Below are 20,594 nucleotides of genomic sequence, written 5' to 3'. Positions count from 1 at the left end.
AGGAAGAGAGGCAGGAAAGGAGTGAGAAGGGAGGGATGGAGAAAAAAAAACAAAGGGAGGAAACGGGGAACAAGGAAGGAAGGAAATGGGGGAGGGAGGAAAGGAGGGAGGGAGAGTGGAAGGAAAGGAGGAAGGAAGAAAATAAGTGACATAGGAAGGATAGAAGAAACGAAGTGAGGAAGGGGGGAAGGAGAGAGGGAGAGGAATGAAGGGAGGAAGGAAAGAAGGAAGGAAAAGGGGAGGAAGGGGGAAGGAAAGAAGGAAAAGGGGGGAAGGAAGGAAGGAAGAAAGGAGGGAAGGAAGGAAGGGAGGGGAAAAAGGAATGAGGGGAAAAAGGAAGGAGGAGGGAAGGGGGAAGAAAAGATTAAGGAAAAGAAGGGAGGCAGGCAGGAAGGGAGGGGCAGAGGGAGCGAGAAAAGAAGAAACGAAAGAAGGAAATAGGAAAAAAAGAAGGAAGGCAGGAAAGGAGGGAGGATGGAAGAGAGGCAGGAAAGGAGGAAAGAAGAAAGGAAGTGAGATAGGAAGGACAGAAGGAATGAAGTGGGGAAGGAAGAAGAGAAGGGAGGACAGAAGAAAGTGAAGAGATGTGTGAAGAGAGGGAGGGAGGAAAAGAAACAAAGTGGGGAAGAAAGAGGGAAGAAAGGAAGGAAGGTAGGAAGGATGGGAGGAGGGAAGGAAATTAGGCAGGTAAGGAGGAAGGAAGAAAAGATGAAGAGAGGAAGAAGGAGGGAGGGAAGGAAGGAGAGAAGGGGGAAAGGAAGAGAGGAAGAAAGGAGAAGGAAGGGAGGAAGCGAGGAAGGAAAGAAAGGAGAGGAAGGGAGGGAGGAAGAGGGAAAGGGAAGGGGAAGGATGGAAGGAAGGAAGAGGGAAAGACAGGGAGGAAGAGGAGGAGGGAAGGAAGGGAGGAAGAATGAAGGGGGGAGAAAGGAAGGGAGGGAGGAAGGAAGGAAGGAAGAAAGGAGGGAGGAAGGAAGGGGGAAGTATAGATGGAAGGAAGTGGGAAAGAAGGGGAGAAGGATGGAAGGAAGGCAGGAAGGAAGAATGCAGGGGGAAGGATGGAAGGGAGGAAGGAGGGAAGGAAGGGAGGAAGGAAAGAGGGGGGCAAGGAGGAAGGAAGGAGGGACGAGAGGAAGGAAGGGCGGGAGCGAGGGGCCCGGAGCCCTCGGGGGCGGGGTACCCGTGGGTGCGTGGCCGTGCGGGGTGGGGGGCCCGCCCGCTCCGTGGGTGTGTGACCGCCGCGGGGCCGTGGGTGCGGGCGGTGCCGGCGGCCGGGCTGGCTGTGCCGGGGTCCGCGGACCGGCTGCCCCCGCGGGACCGGACCGGCCCCCGCTCCTCCCCGCACCGGCCCCGGCAACGCCGCGCACCGGGACAGGGATCCGCCGCAAAATCTCCCCCCCCCCCGCCCCATTTCCCCCTCCCTTTTTTTCCTCTTTTTTCCTTTTCCCTTTTTTTCTTTTTTTTTTTTCCCTTTTCCCCCTTTTTTCCCCCCTTTTTCCCCTTTTTTTCTTCCCCCCCTTTTCCCTTTTTCCTCCCCCTTTTTTCCTCCCCCTTTTTTCCTCCCCCTTTTTTCCTCCCCCCTTTTTTCTCCCACCTTTTTTTTCCACCCCTCATTCCCCCCTTTTTTTCCCCCTTTTCCCCCCTTTTCCCCCACTTTTCCCCCCTTTTTCCCCCTTCCCCGTTTTTCCCCTTCCCCCCTTTTTCCCTTCTTTTTTCTCCCTTTTCCCCCCTTTTCCTCCCCTTTTTCCCCCTTCCCCCTTTTTACCCTTTTACCCTTTTCCCCCTTTTTCTCACTTTCCCCCCCTTTTTTCCCCTTTTCCCCCTTTTCCCCACTTTTCTCCCCCTTCTCCCCCTTTTCCCCACTTTTTCCCCTTCTCTCCCTTTCTTCCCCCTTTCCCTCCCTTTCCCCCCTTTTCCCCCCTTTTCCCACCCTTTCCCCCCCTTTCCCCCCTTTTCCCCCCTCTTTCCCCCCTTTTCCCCCCTTTTCCCCCTCTTTCCCCCCCTTCCCTCCCTTTCCCCCCCTCTTTTTTCCTTCTTTCCCCCCTTTTCCTCCTTCCCCCTTTTTTTCCCTTTTCCCTTTTTTTCCTCTTTTTTCCTTTGTTCCTTTTTTCCCTTTCTCCCCCTTTTCTTTCCTTCCCCCCCTTCCTTTTTTTTTTATTCCATTCCTCTAAATTGTGGTGGTTTCAGTACCTCCGCTCCCCAGGTTTAATGCAGTTGGCCACCGCCCCAGCCCCTGCAAAGGGGTGAGGACCCCTCTCCCCGTGAGCTGCACCCACAGACGAGTTATTCCGCAACTCCTTCGGTGCAGCGTCCCGTTTAGTATTGTACAAAAAAAAAAAAAAAACCCTCAATTTTTGTCTCAACCTCATATTCCCACTCTGCACGGAGCCCTCGGGCCAGAGGCGAGACCCCCGCCGGGGCTCCCGTGTCGGAGAGCCCCAGCTGATGCGGGAAGGGACCGTGGTGGGGTGAAAAGGGACCCACGAGGGGTGAAATGGGACCCAGGAGGGGTGAAAAGGGACCTAGGAGGGGTGAAAAGGGACCCACGGTGGGGCAAAAGACCCCCAGAAGCAAAACAAGACAGGCCTTGGTAAGGTTAGACCCGCTGCAGAGCGGCCCGGAAATATCCCGGTAAGTTTGAAGCTCGCTTTAAGGGGTAATGGATCCAGAAGTGGAAAAATGAAAATAGAAAGAAAAAAAATAGAAAAAATGTTAAATTAAAGCAGCCTGAACTCGGTGGGTCCGCAGAGCTCCCCTGCGGATGTGCAGCCGGTCCCGAGGAGGAACGGGCGCAGGCGGTTCCCAAATGTGCTGCCCATGTGTTTCCCTCATTCCATTGAATTTTAGACTGGCCCAAGCGCTCCGTCCCCGTTTAGCCGGATGGCTCAGCCCTAAAAAAATCCCTTTTAGCTTAAAACGCCCCTGGGTGCGCAGCAGCCTCCAATTTAAAGAACAAATCTCACTGCCTCCGGTTCGAGCCGGCCCGTCCGGGGGGGTGACCTCGACGCTTTTTTTCGGTCACAGCGGATGGAAGGGACACGTGTTGGGGCAGAGGAGAGGACATCATCTTTGCCCAGCTCGGGGAGGCTCCGCGGGACAAAAGCTGGTGACTGGGAGAGCCGGGAGCCAGGAAAATGGGGCGAAAAGGGTCTTGCTGGGAGAAGTTGTCGGGAGGAGACAAAGGCAGGAAGCAGATAAACGCAGGGAGCCAGGCTCATCGCCGGGATCAGTCACCCCGCAGCATCGGAGAGAGGTTGTTTTTTTTTTTTGGGAAGACCCTTGGGTTTGTTAGAGCCATAGGTAAGGGCTGTTTGGGCAAAGAGCAAGGGGCGCGCAGAGCCCGCACCCCGCGTCTGGCGATGCTCCCAGGCTGTGCTCCCTGCTCCGCCAGACCCCCCTGCTCACCCCAGCACCTAATTCTTTCAGCAAATAACGCCTAATTCCACAGGGAACTCTTAATTCAGGGTTACAAACACCCAGGGAAGCATCTCAAAGCCGCAGCGGCACAGCCTGGCGCGTGTCGGGACCGGAGCCGCGGGATGGGGCAGGATGGGACCTGCTGCTATGGGTGACGGGGAGAGGTGATCTGTCCCTGCCCTGTTTTGCGCTGTAGGAAAAAAAACAACCAAAAAAAAAACCACCAGAGCCTCCTGGGAACACAGGACACGGGCTGATTTTATCACGCTCGCTCGCCGCCGCCCCGACAAGGGATGCTCCCAGCCCCGGCGCGAACCCGTCTGGGCCGCTCTGCGCGGGAGATGAAATTCCTCTGCTAAGGGAGTTCTCCGGAGCGCGGACCAAATAAGGAACTGCTGGCTAATCCTGAGGGAACGGCACACGGGAATCAGTCCGTGTCAGGCACGCCGGCAGCTGCGGTGCCAAAACCAGTTCTGCGGCGATATCGAGAGAGAGGAGGGAAGGAGAGCCCCAGAAATTAAAAAAAAAAAAAAAAAATGTATTCACCTCTATGTCTTAAAATATATTTTAAAACCTGGAGCAATGCTTTGCCCCCTGACAGAACGCAGAGGTGGCTCCTGCCACCTGTGCCCGTTGTGTTGTGGATTCTCAGATGGCTCGTAAGGGTTGAGCTCAGACCCAAGGCCGCGCCCACCTTCTCAGGCAAGGGGACAGCTAACAGGGTGTCTCTTCCTTCTCTGTGGTTTTACAGACCTTCAGATCTGGCTGAAACTAGCCAGCAGATTGAGTTATTAAGATGGGAAAAAAATCCTGCATGAACATCTCTCTTTCTTAGGACATGAAGGAAAAAAAAACCTTTTGTGCGCCGATTCAGGGAGTTGAGATGGGCACAAGCCCTTCCCTGCGGGACCCCTTTCCTACCAGAACCAGAAGGATTTTTAAGGCATTAATTGCCCTTCCCAACAAATAGCTCGACCCCGAGCAGGCGTCGTTTCCGACATCCAGGAGGAGAAACGCTCCCCGGGTGTTACTGCGGTGACCCGCTAACCCGGCTGGCAGCGGGACGTCGCCAGCAGACCCCGCGCCGGAGCCTTACCCCCGCGCCATCCCTGCTCCTTGCCTGGCATCCCGAATCATCGCCCGGCCCCGCTGCATCCCACCGGCGCTCACTTTCTGCTGTAGCTCCCAACCCCGCTCCGCGCACTGGGAATCTGGTTTCCTCTCCCGGCCGCCCCAGCAGAGATGGACATTTCCTGCCGCTTCCCTTATCTCCGCTCGGCGATCCCAGGGCTGCCCAGGCTTTGGGGAAGAGGCTGCCGGGATTTCCTGCCCGAAATGGCCTCCGCGCCTGCCCTTCCTCCTCCTCGCTGGGAGTGCAGGGCCCTCAGCGGGGCAGGGGGGGTGCCAGACCCCCCACAGTAGCCACATATGGGATGAGGACAACGGGGGGTTTGCCGCTTTGTCCTGGTTTGTCCTGGTTTAGCAGAGGGAGCTGCGAGTGTCCGTGGTGGCGGGGGTTTCTGGGTCCAGCAAGATCCCTCCCCAGCTCCGTCCCGCAGAGCATCCTCCTCCTCCTCCAACCTCAGCACATTTGTTTCTGCACAAAACACCGCTGAGTGAATGCCTATTGATTTTTTTTTTTTTAATGCCCATGCTGAGAAGAGCTAAGCCCCCCGCAGCCAAAGGCTCCGCTGAGGCACATGGAAGCGATTACAGGGATCGGTCCCCACAGGCATCTCCTTTCCCAGCACATGGTGTGAGCGAGTACAGCCTGTCCCTGTCCCCATTCCCATCCTCATCAATGTTCCTATCCCCATCCTTGTCCCCATCCCCATCCTCCTTCCCATCCTTGGTCCCATCCCCATCACTATACCCATTCCCATCCTTGTTCTCATTCCCAGACTCATCCTCATCCCAATCCCTATCCCTGTCCCCACCCCTATCCCCATCCCTGTTCCTGTCGCCATCCCTATATCCATTCCCATCCCCATCCCCATCTTTATCTTCGTCCTCATCCCCATCCCCGTTCCTGTCCCCATCCCTATATCCATTCCCATCCCCATCCCCATCTTTATCTTCATCCTCATCCCCATCCCCATTCCTGTCCCCATCCCTATATCCATTCCCATCCCCATCCTTATCTTTGTCCTAATTCTCATCCCCATTCTTGTCTCCATCCATGTCCCCATCCTTGTCCCTATCCCTATACCCATTCCCATCCCCATCCCAATCCCTATCCTCATCCTCCTCATCATCCCCATTCCCATCCTCATCCCTATGTCCATTCCCATCCCCATCCCTATCCCCATCCCAATCCCTATCCTCATCCTCATCCTCCTCATCATCCCCATTCCCATTCTCATCCTCATCCCTATCCCCATCCCCATCCTCCTCCTTCCCATCCTTGTTCCCATCCCCACCCCTATACCTACTACCATCCCCATCCTCATCCTCATCTTCATCCTCATTCCCATCCCCATCCCCGTTCCTGTCCCCATCCCCATCCCCATCCCCATCCCCATCCTCATCCTCGCCCCTGGTGAAGCTCCTGACCACTCCCGAAGCGACCAGGATGTGACTCTGCTCCCGAGGCCGGGACACGACTCCAGCTCTTCCCAACCGCTCCTTTTGCAGCCGACCGGCACCCATTTTGCCGAGGACGGTGCCAAGGGGGCAGCTGCCCCTTCCGTGCGGCAGAGGGTCCTCAGGGCCCACGGGACCCCTTGCGCCCGCGCGTGGGGTGGCGCTGGCTGGACCCGGCGTGGGGAATACGAAAACCCACGTTAATTTACCCCTTAAAAAATTTATTAGAAGATTAGGGGCTTAATGAGACTTAATGTTTGAGTTTCAAAGAAAAGCCACTTTTTTTTTTAACCTTTTTTTTTTTTTTTTTTTTTGGCACGGGGAACTCCTCGAAGGCCGCGGACCCCGTCCAGCTGGCCTGAACCCCGCTCGCAGCCCTAATGGTTTTCCGTGGCCAGGCTGGAGCCGAGCCGGCCAAGCCGCCTGCAGCCCATCCGGGTGCGGCCCCCGCGGTCACGCTCGCCGGGACATCTCGTCCCCGGCCCCCGACACGGCTGGGGGCTGCGTTTCGGGATATCCAGGCTACCGGAGATTCCCCGGGATGGAGGAGACGGGGTCGCGGTGACAAATCCCAGTTGCCGCGACAGGGACGGGATGGAGGGCGTCCATCTGCTTCCCCTTGCGAGGATTCCTGCCGGGAATGCCACGAATGCGTCCCTGATTTATTTCTCCCGCCAGCCGGCGAGGTCTGACACTCCGTGTTATCTGGCGTTCCTCAGGCCCGGGTCCATTTTGGGCCAGATGCGATTCAAACGCCGGCCGGGAGCCAAAGGAAGCGGGAAACGCTCCAGGAAGACGGAGCAGAGCTTTGGGTTGGTCTCAGCTTGGATTTCCAGGAGCTCTCAGCGGTTGCTTGGGATTTGGGGGCTGGAGGGGGGGTTCCTTTCACCTTGACACCCCAAATCAAAGCCAGGGACCCCCCCCCACCCCCCCGCACCCCACAGCCGCCCAGTCTTCGAAGCGCGGACCCCCTGCAGAGCTGGGGATGGAGGTGCTGGGAGATGGGATCCAAGGGAGGGACAAACAAGGATCGGGAGCCGAGGGGGGGCGGGGGGGGGGGGGGGGGGGAGCGGCCACGGCCTCTCGCCCACGCCACGGCCCCGGGGCCCCGGCTGGCTGCGGGCCCGGCCCCGGGGGCGTTGGAATGGGAACGCGGAGGGGGGGGGGGGGCGGTGTGGGGCCATGGGGGGCGGAGGGCACGGGTGGGGTGGGGTGGGGTTGGAGGAGGGGGATCCCTTCTCCCCCCCTGCCCCGCCGCAGCACCCAGTTCCCGCTGGTACCCGTGGGATGGGGGGGGGGGGCGGGGAAGTGTTGCAGCCCCCGGGGTGGATTTTGGGATAAGACCGGATTGGTCAGGGCTGGGGGCCGGAGGATCCAATGGCGAAGCGGCCGAGGGGGCCGAACCCGCCCCGTCCCATCCCGTCCCGCCCCACCGGGTCCGGTTGCCGTCGGGGCCGCCCCGTCGGGTCCCGGCTCCCGCTCCTCGGCTCCGGTCGGGGTTGGGTGGCGGTGGGATGTGGGGGGCGGTGCTGGTGGCCTTGCTGGCGGCGGGGGCTGCCGCCCTGCCCCACCGGGAGCTGCTGCCCCACGGCCCGACCCACGGCGATGCCCGGTTGCGGCCCGGAGACGACGAGAGCTCGCCCGGGGTCCAGCTCCGCCGCCCCCTGCCCCTCTACGGCCGCGCCGCCCGCCGCCTCTACGTGAGTCCGGGACACCCCCCCCCTCCCCATGCCCCCCTTCCTCCTCTCCATCATCTCCCTCTGTCCCTCCGGCTTCCCGTCCCTCCCCCCTCCCATCTTCCCGTCCCTCTTTCCCGCTCGGCCCCTTCCTCCCCTCGCCACCCGTCTCCCCCCCACTCCTCCTCCCCACCCCGGCCCCTCCGCGTCTGCCTCGCCCACCCCTGCACCGCCGCACGTGGCTGCCCTCCCCATTTCCCCCCCCGTCCCCTCCCTATTTCCCCCCCATTTCCCCCCCCCGTCCCCTCCCCATTTCCCCCCCCCATTTCCCCCCCGTCCCCTCCCCATTTCCCCATTTCCCCCCCTTACTCCATCCCCTCCCCACTTCCCCCCCTTACTCCATCCCCTCCCCACTTCCCCCCCTTACTCCATCCCCTCCCCATTTCCCCCCCTTACTCCATCCCCTCCCCATTTCCCCCCCTTACTCCATCCCCTCCCCATTTCCCCCGCTTACTCCATCCCCTCCCCACTTCCCCCCCTTACTCCCTCCCCATTCCCCCCATCCCCATTCCCTGCTCCGTCCCGCTCCCGCTGTCCCGCCCGCGGAGGAACAAGGGGCCTTTCTCCTTCGCAGCTGTTCCCCCCACCAGCAGCGCCCGCAGCTGGGACGCCCCCCCGCCGCTCCCCCCCCCTCACCCTGTGCTTGCAGCTCTCTGGGGGACGGAGAAGCCCAAACTCTTTGTTTTCTCCCCCGGCCGGATGAGGCCACGCGGTGTCGGGGGCTCTCAAGCCCTGCGCCCCACTCCACCGGCGAGCGGGGGGCCGTGGTGGAGGGGGGGGACACCAGGGGCAGAGGCACCTCTGCAGCTCCTGAGCACCCCGCGCCGCTTTCCCCGCAGGTGGGGACCAACGGGGTCATCTCCACCCAAGATTTCCCCAGGGAGACCCAGTACGTGGATGACGATTTCCCTACAGACTTCCCCGTCATCGCTCCCTTCCTGGCCGACCTCGACACCTCCGGTGACAGAGGGAACATCTACTACCGGCAAGATGACTCCCCAGCCGTGCTGGACCAGGCGGCGGCCTACATCCGGGCTGGGTTCCCCCGCGCCGCCGCCTCCTTCGCGCCCACCAATGCCTTCGTTGCCACCTGGGAGGACGTGGGCGCCTACCAGGAGCTCTCGCAAGACACCGAGCCCTCTGAGAAGAAGGTGAGGTCGATGGGCCGAGGTTGGACGCCCATCCTACGTGTTGTGGGATGGATGAGTCTTCCTCGTGTAGCACCCAAACCGCTCAGTCTCTTCTTTCTGGGTGGTTGGGTGGTGGGTCTGGCCTTGGATGAACATTGAGGGAGACCTTAGGAAGCACTTCTTTGCTGGAAGAGTGGTCAGGCACTGGAACAGGCTGCCCAGGGAAGTGGTGGAGTCACCATCCCTGGAGGTGTTCAAAGAACGTGTAGACGTGGCACTGCAGGACATGGTTTAGTAGGCACAGTGGTGTTGGGTTGATGGTTGGACTTGATGATCTTGGAGGTCTCTTCTAACCTTAAAGATTCTGTGATTCTATGGAGCTTCTCCTCTCTGCTCAGAGCTGTGGTGGCGATGGGTCTCTTGGCTTTTGAAGTTTAGAACTTCATCTCCACAGCTGGAGGTGCTCAGGCTTTTTCCCTGCTTCCTAGGCCAAGCTTTAGAGTGCCGCTGGTTCCAGATTTGCAGGGCGGAGTTGGGCCGGGCCCGGGTCACTCATTGGCCTCCAGACCTTCTGCCGGTGGCCTGGGGCTGGTCCTTCCATCTGCCCATGTGCTGATTAACGCCGCTGGCGGGGAACCAGCTGCAGAGTTTCCCCTGGTTTGTGGATTTTACGTCCGGAAAACGAGCTTGTAGGTGGTCAGCCGGGTCGGGGAGGTGACCTCTGCTCTCTGCCCGCTGAGGTGTGGGTGCGCGATCCCCAAAAAACCGCTGGATCCGGGGGCAGGAGCCACCGCGTTCGGCTGACGACGCGCCGAGGAGGTGACGGTGGGGTGGGCTGCGAGAGGGAAAACTCCAGTGATGAGCACCCAGAGCCATGCGACGGGTGACGGGCTGAACCCAAAACCCACCAGCGGCCACCGGGTCCCCACGGCCCCAGCGGGAGCCGTCCCCGCCGGCCGTCCCCCCGCGCCGGGGCCCTGCGGTAGCGGGTTGCTGAGAGGGAAGAAACGGAGGTTTGGAAGGGAACGACGCGCATTTTTATTTTTATTTATTTTTATTTTTTCCCCTCTAATTTCGAACTTTGGAAAGCAGCTGAGGAGATGCCATCAGGGGCCTCGCCGCGACCTCGCAGCCATCAAAAATGCGCCCGCCTCCTCTTCCCAATTGTTTGGGGTTTTGGTTTTTTTTTTTTTCCCCTCTCTGAGAAGCTGGATATCGAGTTTTCCAACGAAACCGGCCTCGCTCGGAAACAAGCGGCTCTGGGGAAATCTTCATCCAAGACGCCCCAAAATTCAGCTCCCCCCCGTGCTTTGCTGAGCTCCCCCCGAGCCAAAATGGCTGAAAAACTCCCCCAGCGCCGCTTTTTTTTTTTTTTTTTTACTGAATATCCCGTTTATTGAAACGCCGCCCTCCCGCCGCTCAGAACCAGGGTTGGCCTGGAGGCCTTTGCCCCGCGCTTTCGGAAAGTCGCGGCCCATCCTTTTTTGAAAGGAGAAATCTGGGGTCAGGCGGGGGGCGCGGGGTTAGAGGCCCCTCCAGTCTCCTAATTTGGGGGTCCTGCCCGGCCAGGAGGGGCCTGTCCCCCCCCCTCCAGCTCCGTGGGGACGCGCTCCCGGTCTCCGCTGTGGCGCTTTTCCAGAGCCGCGGAGCGGGGGCGAGAGCTGACCCCGAGCAAAAAAAAAAAAAAGAATAATTGGAATTTGCCCTTTGCGGCTTTTTGCCGGGAGCAGCCGGCCGCCAGCCCGGCGATGGTGGCACGGCAGCGTCACCCACCGCGTCCCCCTCGCACGGGGGGAGGAATCTGATTTATCCCCCCCCCCGCCCCGGCCCCGCCCCGGCCCTCATCTTTTTGGCCGCCTTCACGCGAGGTCTCCGAATGCCCGAGCGTGCGACGCGCACGAGGCCCTTTATATCCCACGCCCCGAAATTGAGGGGCGGCCCGAATGCTGCGAGCGTTGGGTTTGGGGTGACTGTGATGCGTGTGTGGATTCTCCGGCGGCTCGTAAAGGTTGTGCTCGCTCCGCGGCCTGCCCCGTCGCGGTCCCGCTCTCCGGCGCGGGGCTGGCGTGGCCCCAAGGCCCGCGGGGGCTGGCACGGCAGGCGGCCAGCGTGCCTATAGCGGGACGTATGGGCGTGGGGAAGCACAGGCTTGTTTTTTCCTGAGGAAACCAGGCTAAAATTGTTCCTGGGGGGAAGCGAGGGGGTGGGGTGCAGGTTTTCCTCCGGTGCGGATGGATGGAGGGAGGCTGCCGGTGTCAGGGGCAGGATGGGAGCGAGAGGGTCCCAGGCCGGTGCGCGGAGCATCCCTGGCCGTGGGACGGGGCTGTCGCCTCCCCGCGGGGCAGCTCTGAGGGACGCCCCCGCGCGTCTGGCTGTCTCCTGGGGTCCCCCGTGACGTCCCATCTCCCCTCGCCAGCTCAACACCTTCCAGGCGGTCGTAGCCTACGACGACGAGGACTCCTACGCCATCTTCCTCTACCCCGCCGGCGGCCTCCAGTTCCTGGGGACGCGGCCCAAGGAGTCCTACAACGTCCAGCTGGAGCTGCCGGCCAGGGTGGGCTTCAGCTGGGGGGACGGCGATGACCCCAAGAGGGACGGGCTCTTCCACAGCCTGGCCAGCAGCGAGCGGGCTCTGAGGCGGCTGGAGCGGTGCGTGGTAGCCGGGGGGGGCCGTGTGGTATCGGGGGGGGGCCGTGTGGGGAGCAGGCTGTCCATCTCCCAGTTCCCAAAGGCTGGGAGAAGGAGGGGAGCGAACTGGGAATGATGAGTTGCGTCGGGGGGGCTCAGCCCTACGTGCACAGGGTTTTTTTGGGAGCTGTACGGTGGGTCCTGGGAGGGGTGGGTAAATTTGGGGGGGTTTTCCCACCGTGGTTGTGATGGATGCGTGTGCGTGTCCCACAGGGAGAGCAACGCGGGGGTCCCCGGCGTGTGGGTCTTCCACGTGGGCAGCGCAGCCCCCCTGGAGCACGTGGAGCCGGGGGGCGGCGGGGGATCCAACCCCGAGGCGGCGCAGAGCCCCCAGCCCCGTGCCCCCGGCACCGCCGACTACGCCCGCGCGCTCTACGGCCACGCCGAGCACGCCGAGGCCACGTCGCCGCATCCCGAGCACGGACCCCACGCCCCGGCGCGGCCGGGCGTCATCTCCGAGGGGCTGCCCGCGTCTGCGGCGCAGGAGCGGAGCCGCCGGCTGCACCCCGATGGGGACGGCGGCTCCTGGCAGAGCTACGCCCCAAACCCCTCGTCCTACAGCTCCGGGCATCACGGCGTCGGCGTGGAGGAAGACGCGCATTTCAACCCCGACGGTGAGTGGCCGCGGCCCCTCCGATGGCCGCGTGTCCCTGCTCGCTGCCCTGCCCCGTGTTGCGAGGCGGGGGAAAGATTGGGGGTCGGGTCCCGGTGTGGGGCGAGGGCTGGCCCTGCCATTCCCCCAGCCGCCGCCGCGGCCCGTGGCACGATCCCGGGAGGAGCAAAGCCCCGTTCCCGGCCGGCTGTCTCCCAAAAATATGCAGGAACTCGATCTCTGGCCCTGTCAGATCTGCCTGGAATCAGGCGACGCGTCTCCCGGCGGTGATTTTTTGGGAGGGGGGACCCAAGATGCCCACCCCACCATGAGGGGTGGCTTTGTCACCGTGTCCCCAACTCCTCTCCCCTTGGGCCCCAGTGTTCACCTACAGCGCGGCCGGCAAGGAGACGTGCGCCCAGCACCACGGGCGCTGCTCGCCGCACGCCTTCTGCACCGACTACGCCACCGGCATCTGCTGCCACTGCCGGGCCACCTACTACGGCAACGGGCGGCAGTGCCTGCCCGAAGGTACGTGTGGCGCGTGGCGGGGACGGGCGCCCCGTGACGGGGCGGCCGCTGCCACGGGTGCCCGTCTCCCCGCCCAGGGGCCGTGCATCGCCTCAACGGGAAGGTGAGCGGGAGCCTGAGGGTGGGACGGGCGTCCGTCAGCTTCCAGGACGTCGACCTGCACGCCTACATCGTGGGCAGCGACGGGCGAGCCTACACGGCCATCAGCGGGGTGCCCCAGCCCGCCGCCCGCGCCCTCCTGCCCCTCCTGCCCGTCGGCGGGCTCTTCGCTTGGCTCTTCGCTCTGGAGGAGCCCGGCTCCGAGAACGGATTCAGCATCACCGGTGAGCGGGGACGCGGGATGCGCCGCCCGGCCCCGGTGCTCCGAGGGCGGGGTGGCACGGGGAGGCGATGGGGGGGCGCGGGTGGGTTCAGCTGGTTGTCGTCGGTGCGGTGGCGGAACAGGGAAGGATGCTCTGGGGTTGTATTCCGTAAAAAAAAAATCCCACGACGGCATGCCGGCTGTTCCCTTCTCCTGCCCAGGTGCCGAATTCACCCAGAGCCTGGAGGTGACCTTCTACCCCGGGGAGGAGACGGTCCACGTCACTCAGATGGCCGAGGGTTTGGGGCCGGACAATTATTTAAGGCTGAAGACACACATCCAGGGCCAGGTGCCGTTTCTGCCGGAGAACGTCACCGTCCGCATCGCTCCCTACGAGGAGCTCTACCACTACTCCAGCTCAGGTGGGAGCCCCGGCTTCGGTTCCTCACCCGCCGTCCCCCCCGAAAACCGCCCCGTTCCCAACCTGCGCGACACATCGGTGCTGAAACCGGTTCTCCCCCACCCCGCGGGGTTTTCCTCGCCGTCCGGCAGCCGTGACGTCCTCTGCTCGCCGGGAGTACGTCCTGGTCGCGGGGACGGCCAACCAGACCTTGTCCTACCGCCTGCGCCAGAACGTCACCTTCGCCGGCTGCCCGCACGCCCGCCTGCCCGCCCGGCAGCGGCTGCGCGTGGCGCGCGCCTTCGCCCTCTACGACGGCCAGGAGCACGTCCTGCGCTACGCCCTGGCCGCCCGCGTCGGCTCGGCACGAGGTGAGCTCCGGCACCCTCCCCGGGGTGCCCGCCGGTGCCCACCCTGGGGTGCCAGCACCCGCCGGGGGATGCTGCGGTCTCCTGGCGTTCCCAAAGCCAAAAAACAGCCGAAAGAGAGTTTGTTAGGTTTTTTTTTTTCCCCCCACGCAGCTTGAGCTGAAGCGCCCTTGGCAAGGCGGGGGTGGCACTGGGTGGGTCCGCACGTGGGACGAGGGTGCTGGGGCGCAGCGGTGACGCCTACGCCGGATACACGTGGGATCAGTTGTTCCCCGCTCCCCGTGCCTCCCAGGGCTTTTTTCGCCCCCCAACGCCTCCCCTCGCCCGCAGATGATGCCGAGCATCCCCCGGCGAACCCGTGCCACGACGGCACGCACGCGTGCGAGGCGCCGGCGCGCTGCCAGCCCGGCGCGGGGATGGAGTACACGTGCGAGTGCGCGGCCGGGTACCGCGGAGACGGACGGGGCTGCCGAGGTGAGCGCGGGGGGCACGAGGGGGGCCGCCACCGTTTGGGGTGCTGGGATGTGCCGCGGCGTCGCGGCACCCGCGGTCTCGAGCTCCTGGAGCCGCACCGAGGATTTGGGGGAGTTGTGGGGGGAAACTGAGGCAGGGTGCTGGGGGCAGCCAGGGAAGCGCTCCAGGAGCATTTCGGGCATGGAGGAAGTGGCAGGCGTGAAACAGGCAGCTTGGGGCAGGACATCCCACAAGCTGGGAGCGGTGGGACCCCGAAAATGGGGGTTTCTCCCCTTCCTCTAGATGTGGACGAGTGCGCGGAGGGCCTGAGCCAGTGCGGCCCCTTCACCGTCTGCCTGAACGCGCCGGGCAGCTACCGGTGCGAGTGCCGCAGCGGGTACCGGCCGGCGGAGGACGGGCAGGCGTGCGTGCGTAAGTGCCAGCGCCGCGGTTCGGGGTTCCCCCTCACCCCTGTGCCCCACCGGGGCTCACCCCGGTCACCCGCTCACCCCCCTGTCCCCACAGCGCTGGCACCGCCGAGCGATCCCTGCGAGGACGGGAGCCACCCCTGCGCCCCGAGGGACCGGGCACGCTGCCTGCCCGGTGCGGGAGGCCGCCCCGTTTGCGAGTGCCTCCCTGGGTACGCCGGCGACGGCATCGACTGCTCCGGTACGGGGGCGCGGGAGGGACCGCAGGGTGCCCGTGCCGCACAGCCGTTGGGGTGCCCTGCCCCGCTGATCCTCATCTTCCTCACGCGCAGACGTGGACGAGTGCGCCGAAAACCCGTGTCACCCCGCCGCCACCTGCGACAACACGCCAGGCTCCTTCTCGTGTCGGTGCTGGCCCGGCTACGAGGGCGATGGCTTCCAGTGCACGCGCGGTAAGGATGCCCAGCGCGCCCCCGCGCCCGCTCCGCCCAGAGTAGCTCACCCCGTCCTCACTCCGCTGTTTTTTTTGGCAGCGGAAGGGAGCACGCAGCGCCTGACGCCCTGCCAGCACGAGCAGCTGTACCCGCGGGCGGTGCCGCCGGGACCCTTGCCCGTGGGCGACGGGCACGTGCCCCAGTGCGACGAGGAGGGTCGGTACCGGCCCCTGCAGTGCCACGGCAGCACCGGGCACTGCTGGTGCGTGGACGCCGCGGGGCAGGAGATCGCCGGCACGCGGACGGCGCCGGGCAGCACGCCGCCTCGCTGCGGGAGCCCAGGTGGGTGCCACCCTCTCCCTGCAGCGCTTGAGGGGGCCGAGGGGAGGTGGGTTGGGTCCTTCAGCATCCCGTTGGCATCCCAATGGGATTTGGTGGGCACTCAGCTGCCAGGGTGAAGCACCACGGCGTAGGGTGCTGCCAAATGGGTGTTGGGCACCTCGGAGGGGCTCCTGGCTCTTTAGGGTGCCCTGGCCCATGGGGTCATAGTGGCAGTGGCCACTGGGGCACCTCCTGTGTCATCCTGCGATGGCGGGGACGGCCATGGGGTGGTGAGGGGGTTGGAGAGGGGCAGCCCCCAACCCTTGGCCCAAGGCGGGAGGGCAAGCAGCGTCGGCAGAGGGGCCAAACCTGGGTGCCAAGCGGGTCCGTGGGAGCTGCGTGGCACCCCCTGATCCGGGGACCTTTGCTGCCAGCAGAGTCCATCCAGCAGCTGACCCCCTGCGAACACGAGCGGCTGTACCCGCGGGCGGTGCCGCCGGGACCCTCGCCGGTGGGCGACGGGCACGTGCCCCAGTGCGACGAGGAAGGTCGGTACCGGCCCCTGCAGTGCCACGGCAGCACCGGGCACTGCTGGTGCGTGGACGCCGCGGGGCAGGAGATCGCCGGCACGCGGACGGCGCCGGGCAGCACGCCGCCTCGCTGCGGGAGCCCAGGTGGGTGCCACCCTCTCCCCGCAGCCCCCTTAGCGTGGAGGGGGACCCAGGGCTCTGGCAAAACGCCGAGTCCCCCGTGCTTGCGGGTGGGGTGCATCGCAGGGAGGGTGACTGTCCCCCTCCCCGCGGCAGAGCCCACGGAGCGACCCCACACCATGTGCGAGCGCTGGCGGCAGAGCTTGCTGGAGCACTACGGGGGCAGCCCCCGCCGCGACCAGTACGTGCCGCAGTGCGACGCCGGGGGCGAATTCACCCCGCTGCAGTGCCACGGGGACAGCGGGTACTGCTGGTGCGTGGACGAGAGCGGCAGGGAGATCCAGGGCACGCGCTCGGAGCCCGGCAGCACCCCGCCGTGTAAGAGCTTGGCACCCCACGTGTGACCCCCCCCACCACCACCACCCCGCTCGGCTGCGGAGCCGAGGGACCGACGCTCGCCGTGCCATCTCTCCCTGTCCCCCCCCACCCCGTTTACGTTCCAGGTCTCCCCAGCGTCGCACCGCCCAGCGTCCGGCCCTCGCCCCGACCCGACGTGTCCCCGCCGGCCACGGGGACCTTTCTGCTCTACGCTCAGGGCCAGCAAATCGGTTACCTCCCGCTCAACGGCACGCGGCTGCAGAAGGAGGCGGCCAAGACCCTGCTCTCCCTGCATGTACAGTACCTCCAGCGCCGCGGTCGGGGTGCGGGACCACCGCTGGGGCCGGGGTGATGCTGCCAGCTGCACGTCTCTGCTCCCAGCTTGCCTTTTCCCTTCCTCGGATTCCTCTTGGAACGCGGCCACGCGCATCTCCAGCCAGGCCAGGCCAAGGGAGAGGAACGCTGAAAGCTGGGCCGTGACCCTCCCCGCGCCCCGGGGGAACTCAAACACCGTGCCAAATATTCCCTTTCTCCGTCCTGAGGGGTCATTCCTTGGGCTGGCTTCACTGCTGGAGCAGCCTCTCCGTGAGCCGAGGGGTTTCAAACCCATCTGGACGTGGGTGTGCGCCTGCGACAGCCGGCCTCAAAACCAGGGTTCAGCCGGGAGCGCACAGTAGGAGCCCGTCGGTGTTGGGTTTTGCCGGGGAAAAGGGATTTGAGCGTCGTTTCCCATCACCGCATCTTGCGGAGCGTGTCCCGGGGGATGAGGGTGCTCACTGAGCCTCCTGGCCGTGGCCCAGGCGGGATTTCACCCTGTGCCCCCCTCTCCAACCCTGGCAGGGCTCCATCGTGGTGGGGATCGACTACGACTGCCGGGAGAAGACGATCTACTGGACAGACGTGGCCGGCCGGACAATAAGCCGGGCGAGTCTGGAGCCGGGCGCTGAGCCGGAGACCGTTATCAGCTCAGGTGGGCTCCCATCCCCAGCGACGCCCGCCCAAAGCCACCTCAGCGGGGCCACGCCACCGTGCCCATCGTGGCTCCGGGGCCGTCCCGCTTTGAGGGGCGTCCTCCATCCGTGCTCGTGTTCCTTGGCTGTGGGTTGGGACGCCGTGACGGGTCCGGGAACCGCGTGTCCCCAGCCACCGACCGCGTCCGTCCCTCCCGCAGGGCTCATCAGCCCCGAGGGGCTGGCGGTGGACCACCTGCGCCGCGCCATGTTCTGGACAGACAGCGGCTTGGATAAGATTGAGAGAGCCCGGCTGGACGGCTCCGAGCGACGGGTGCTCTTCGACACGGAGCTCGTCAACCCCCGGGCCATCGCGGTGGACCCCGTCCGAGGGTGAGCAGCGGCATGTCCGGAGGGATTTGCACGCGGGGCTTTGCGAGGCGCAAGAGTCAGGGACATCATGGGGTGGTGCCAAGGCCCCGTCCCGACCCCCGGAGCTGCTCTCCTACGCTGCACACCCCGTAAGAGGGATTTGCTCTGTTCCTCACCTCCTCTTATTTAATAATTCAGGATTTGGCTAAACCTGCTGGTTCAGTGTCAGGCTGTACGTTATTTTTAAAAGCTCTGAAATGGGCCTGGTGTTTGAAAACACAAGCTGTGCCTCTAGGGTGCTGTTGCGATGCAAAATGTGCTCGTTTGCCTAAGACTCGCCCTCGTCTAGGAGCTACAGTTTGGGTCGTAAACATGTTTGACACCGTCCTGGTTGTCTTTTCAGAGATTTTTTTTTTTTTCCAAATCAAATGAAGATTTATTTCAGGCACTGCTAAGGGGAAAACCAGGCCTCTCTCTCGCGATAAGAACCAGTAAGGAAGAGAAAGCCGGTTTTCTCCTACCAGTCCTCGCTGCTGTGTGTCCTGTTTGTTCATCATGTGATATTATTTCCCAAGGAACCTTTACTGGACGGACTGGAATCGCGAAGCACCCAAAATCGAAACTTCCACTGTGAACGGAGCCAACAGGAGGGTCCTGGTGAACAAGGACATCGGCTTGCCCAACGGCCTGACCTTCGACCCCTTCTCCAAGCTGCTCTGTTGGGCAGACGCAGGTAATTTCACCGAGGACGGATCAGACTACACCACACTAAGCTTTGGGGGGGGGGGGAACCCCAAAACATCTATATATGTCTTTAGCCCATCGCTACCTGCGCTCCTCTCTGCCCCCTTCCGCTGCCCTGCCCCAAAGGACGTGGTGTGATGAGGCTGAGGGCCTCACAGCATGAGCTGCTTCTACATCCTGAGAAGCTGTTCCAAAAATGTAGTGAATACAAAGAACATGTTTGGAGTGGGTTTTTTTTTTTTTTTTTTTGCTAACTGGCTTGTGTTTGAAAAGGAACGAAGCACCTGGAGTGCACATTCCCCGACGGCACGGGCCGGCGCATCGTACAGAACAACCTCAACTACCCTTTCAGCATCATCAGTTACGCCAATCACTTCTACCACACGGACTGGAGACGGTAAGGGAAGCAAAGCTCTGCCACTCCCTGCCCAAACTGTGCTTGGAGGGGCAAAACCAGACACCGTCCCCAACCCAGGCCCTGGAACCTCAGCAGAACCTGCTCTCGGGTCTCCTGCCGTGCCACGTTTGGCAGCACCAACTTGTAAATCTCAGCGCAGGACAGTTGTTTAGAAACCCCAGCTTCCTGGGAGGGACACAAAGGGTGGTTGGTGGTTTTATTTTTAAAAATAAAACTTGGCGCAATATTCTGATTCTAGATTAAGTGAAAGAAAAGATTCTGTCCTCAGTTATTCCCTCTGCCCTGCCACCCAAAGCCCTCAGCATCGGGAACTGGCCTCTCTTCCCCCTCCAGCTGGAAGCTCTCAAAACTTCAATCAATCAAATCTAAGCAGATTACAAGAAACACTTAAGGGCTTGCCATGCTTGGAGGAAATCATCTCTCCTTGGAAGGCTGTCTCTGTGACCCCGCCCCACCAAAAAAAAAATAAAAATGCACTGAGGGAGCTGGTTGCGGATTGTACAGGGCAAATTTCTTTCCACTTCTTCTGCAGGTGTTCAGACCAATCTTTTAGCTGCCTCTGTTCTGAAATGGGGAAAAAAAAAAAAAAAAAAGCCATCCTAAGTGTCTCTTCTCTCTCCCTTTTATCCGCAGGGACGGTGTGATAGCCATCGATAAAGAAACTGGCTCCTTTACCGACGAGTATCTTCCAGAGCAGCGATCGCACCTCTATGGGATAACCGCAGTTTATCCCTACTGCCCTGGAGGTAAAATATAACCAACCCCCTCCCCTCTTCGTTGTCTGACAGTGGTCACGTGTTTGACACGCTAAAAATATCCGTTTCTCTCTGCAGCAAGGAAATAGTAACTGCTGTTTTGAGAAACAACAATCTTTGCACCCAAAGGAACTTCAGACCCAGAAATCTGTCACTGCATGCAACTAAAGGGGGAAAGCCCTTAACCAAGGCCAACGACGCGCCCTACTCTCCTGCCAAAGATGATCAAGTATTCTTTGAAGTTATACCTCAAGGCTTTACTACTGTATTTTTTTTTTTAAAAAAGTGAAAAACATGGATATATTACAAAAAAAAAATGGTCCTGCAAATCTTAGGCCATGACTCTAACTCTTGCTTATGCAAGCAAATTTAAAATGTACCTTTTCTTATTCAAATATTTTATTTTATTGGAAGAAGAATGGATTCATTTTCTTAATGGCTATGACAATCTGACCAACAGGTTCTTTTACCCAAAACCCAAACTGGATGCAGTATCTCACTGGGTCTAAGTGATCTACAGCCCTGAAGACAGAGACTGTACGTGCTCCAGCAGTGCGCAGAACAGTTACGTGATACGGCCAAGGCATTGAAGTCTGTCCAGAAGACAATTCTGTCTTTTCACCGCTGCCTCGATGCATGTCTTTTAGTATTTATATTAGAAGGATATGCTAGAAGTGATCTGTTCATGCTTGTTGGTTCTTCTAAAGTGCCTTCACAGACCAATACATGTGCAGAAATACCATTTATGTTGTAACGCTTCACTTTTTCTAGGTTACTTCAATAATTGAATAAAATGGTTGGTTGAAGTTTCCCTTTGGAGTTAGTTTTTAAATATTTCAGCTGGAGGGTAGACAGCGGAGAGGCAGCAGGCAAGGCAGGACCTCAGCAAGAGAGGAATCTGCAGAGCCTTTACGCAACACTCGCCTCTCCCCACACCAAGCCAAACAA

General features: G+C 61.7%; 1 protein-coding gene across 1 annotated transcript; it reads left to right on the top strand.

The window, feature by feature from the left end:
• Positions 1 to 7,422: 7,422 nt before the first annotated feature.
• On the top strand, positions 7,423 to 20,457 carry NID2 (nidogen 2). Its single transcript, XM_086747958.1, has 22 exons — positions 7,423 to 7,697; positions 8,573 to 8,884; positions 11,280 to 11,512; positions 11,765 to 12,165; positions 12,525 to 12,674; positions 12,752 to 12,997; positions 13,197 to 13,397; positions 13,528 to 13,746; positions 14,074 to 14,217; positions 14,500 to 14,628; positions 14,722 to 14,865; positions 14,957 to 15,076; positions 15,158 to 15,400; positions 15,817 to 16,053; positions 16,186 to 16,407; positions 16,533 to 16,702; positions 17,248 to 17,377; positions 17,579 to 17,750; positions 18,305 to 18,462; positions 18,747 to 18,870; positions 19,525 to 19,637; positions 19,725 to 20,457. The coding sequence occupies exons 1-22, from the start codon at positions 7,512 to 7,514 to the stop codon at positions 19,733 to 19,735; spliced, it is 4,065 nt and encodes a 1,354-aa protein (XP_086604084.1). The 5' UTR covers positions 7,423 to 7,511; the 3' UTR covers positions 19,736 to 20,457.
• The last annotated feature ends 137 nt before the right edge of the window (positions 20,458 to 20,594 follow it).

Source organism: Chlamydotis macqueenii, chromosome 5, assembly GCF_036417535.1.
Source record: "Chlamydotis macqueenii isolate bChlMac1 chromosome 5, bChlMac1.mat, whole genome shotgun sequence".
NCBI classification, from domain to species: domain Eukaryota; kingdom Metazoa; phylum Chordata; class Aves; order Otidiformes; family Otididae; genus Chlamydotis; species Chlamydotis macqueenii.
The sequence above is the reverse complement of the archived record's forward strand: the minus strand, read 5'-3'. Positions and strand labels throughout refer to the sequence as shown.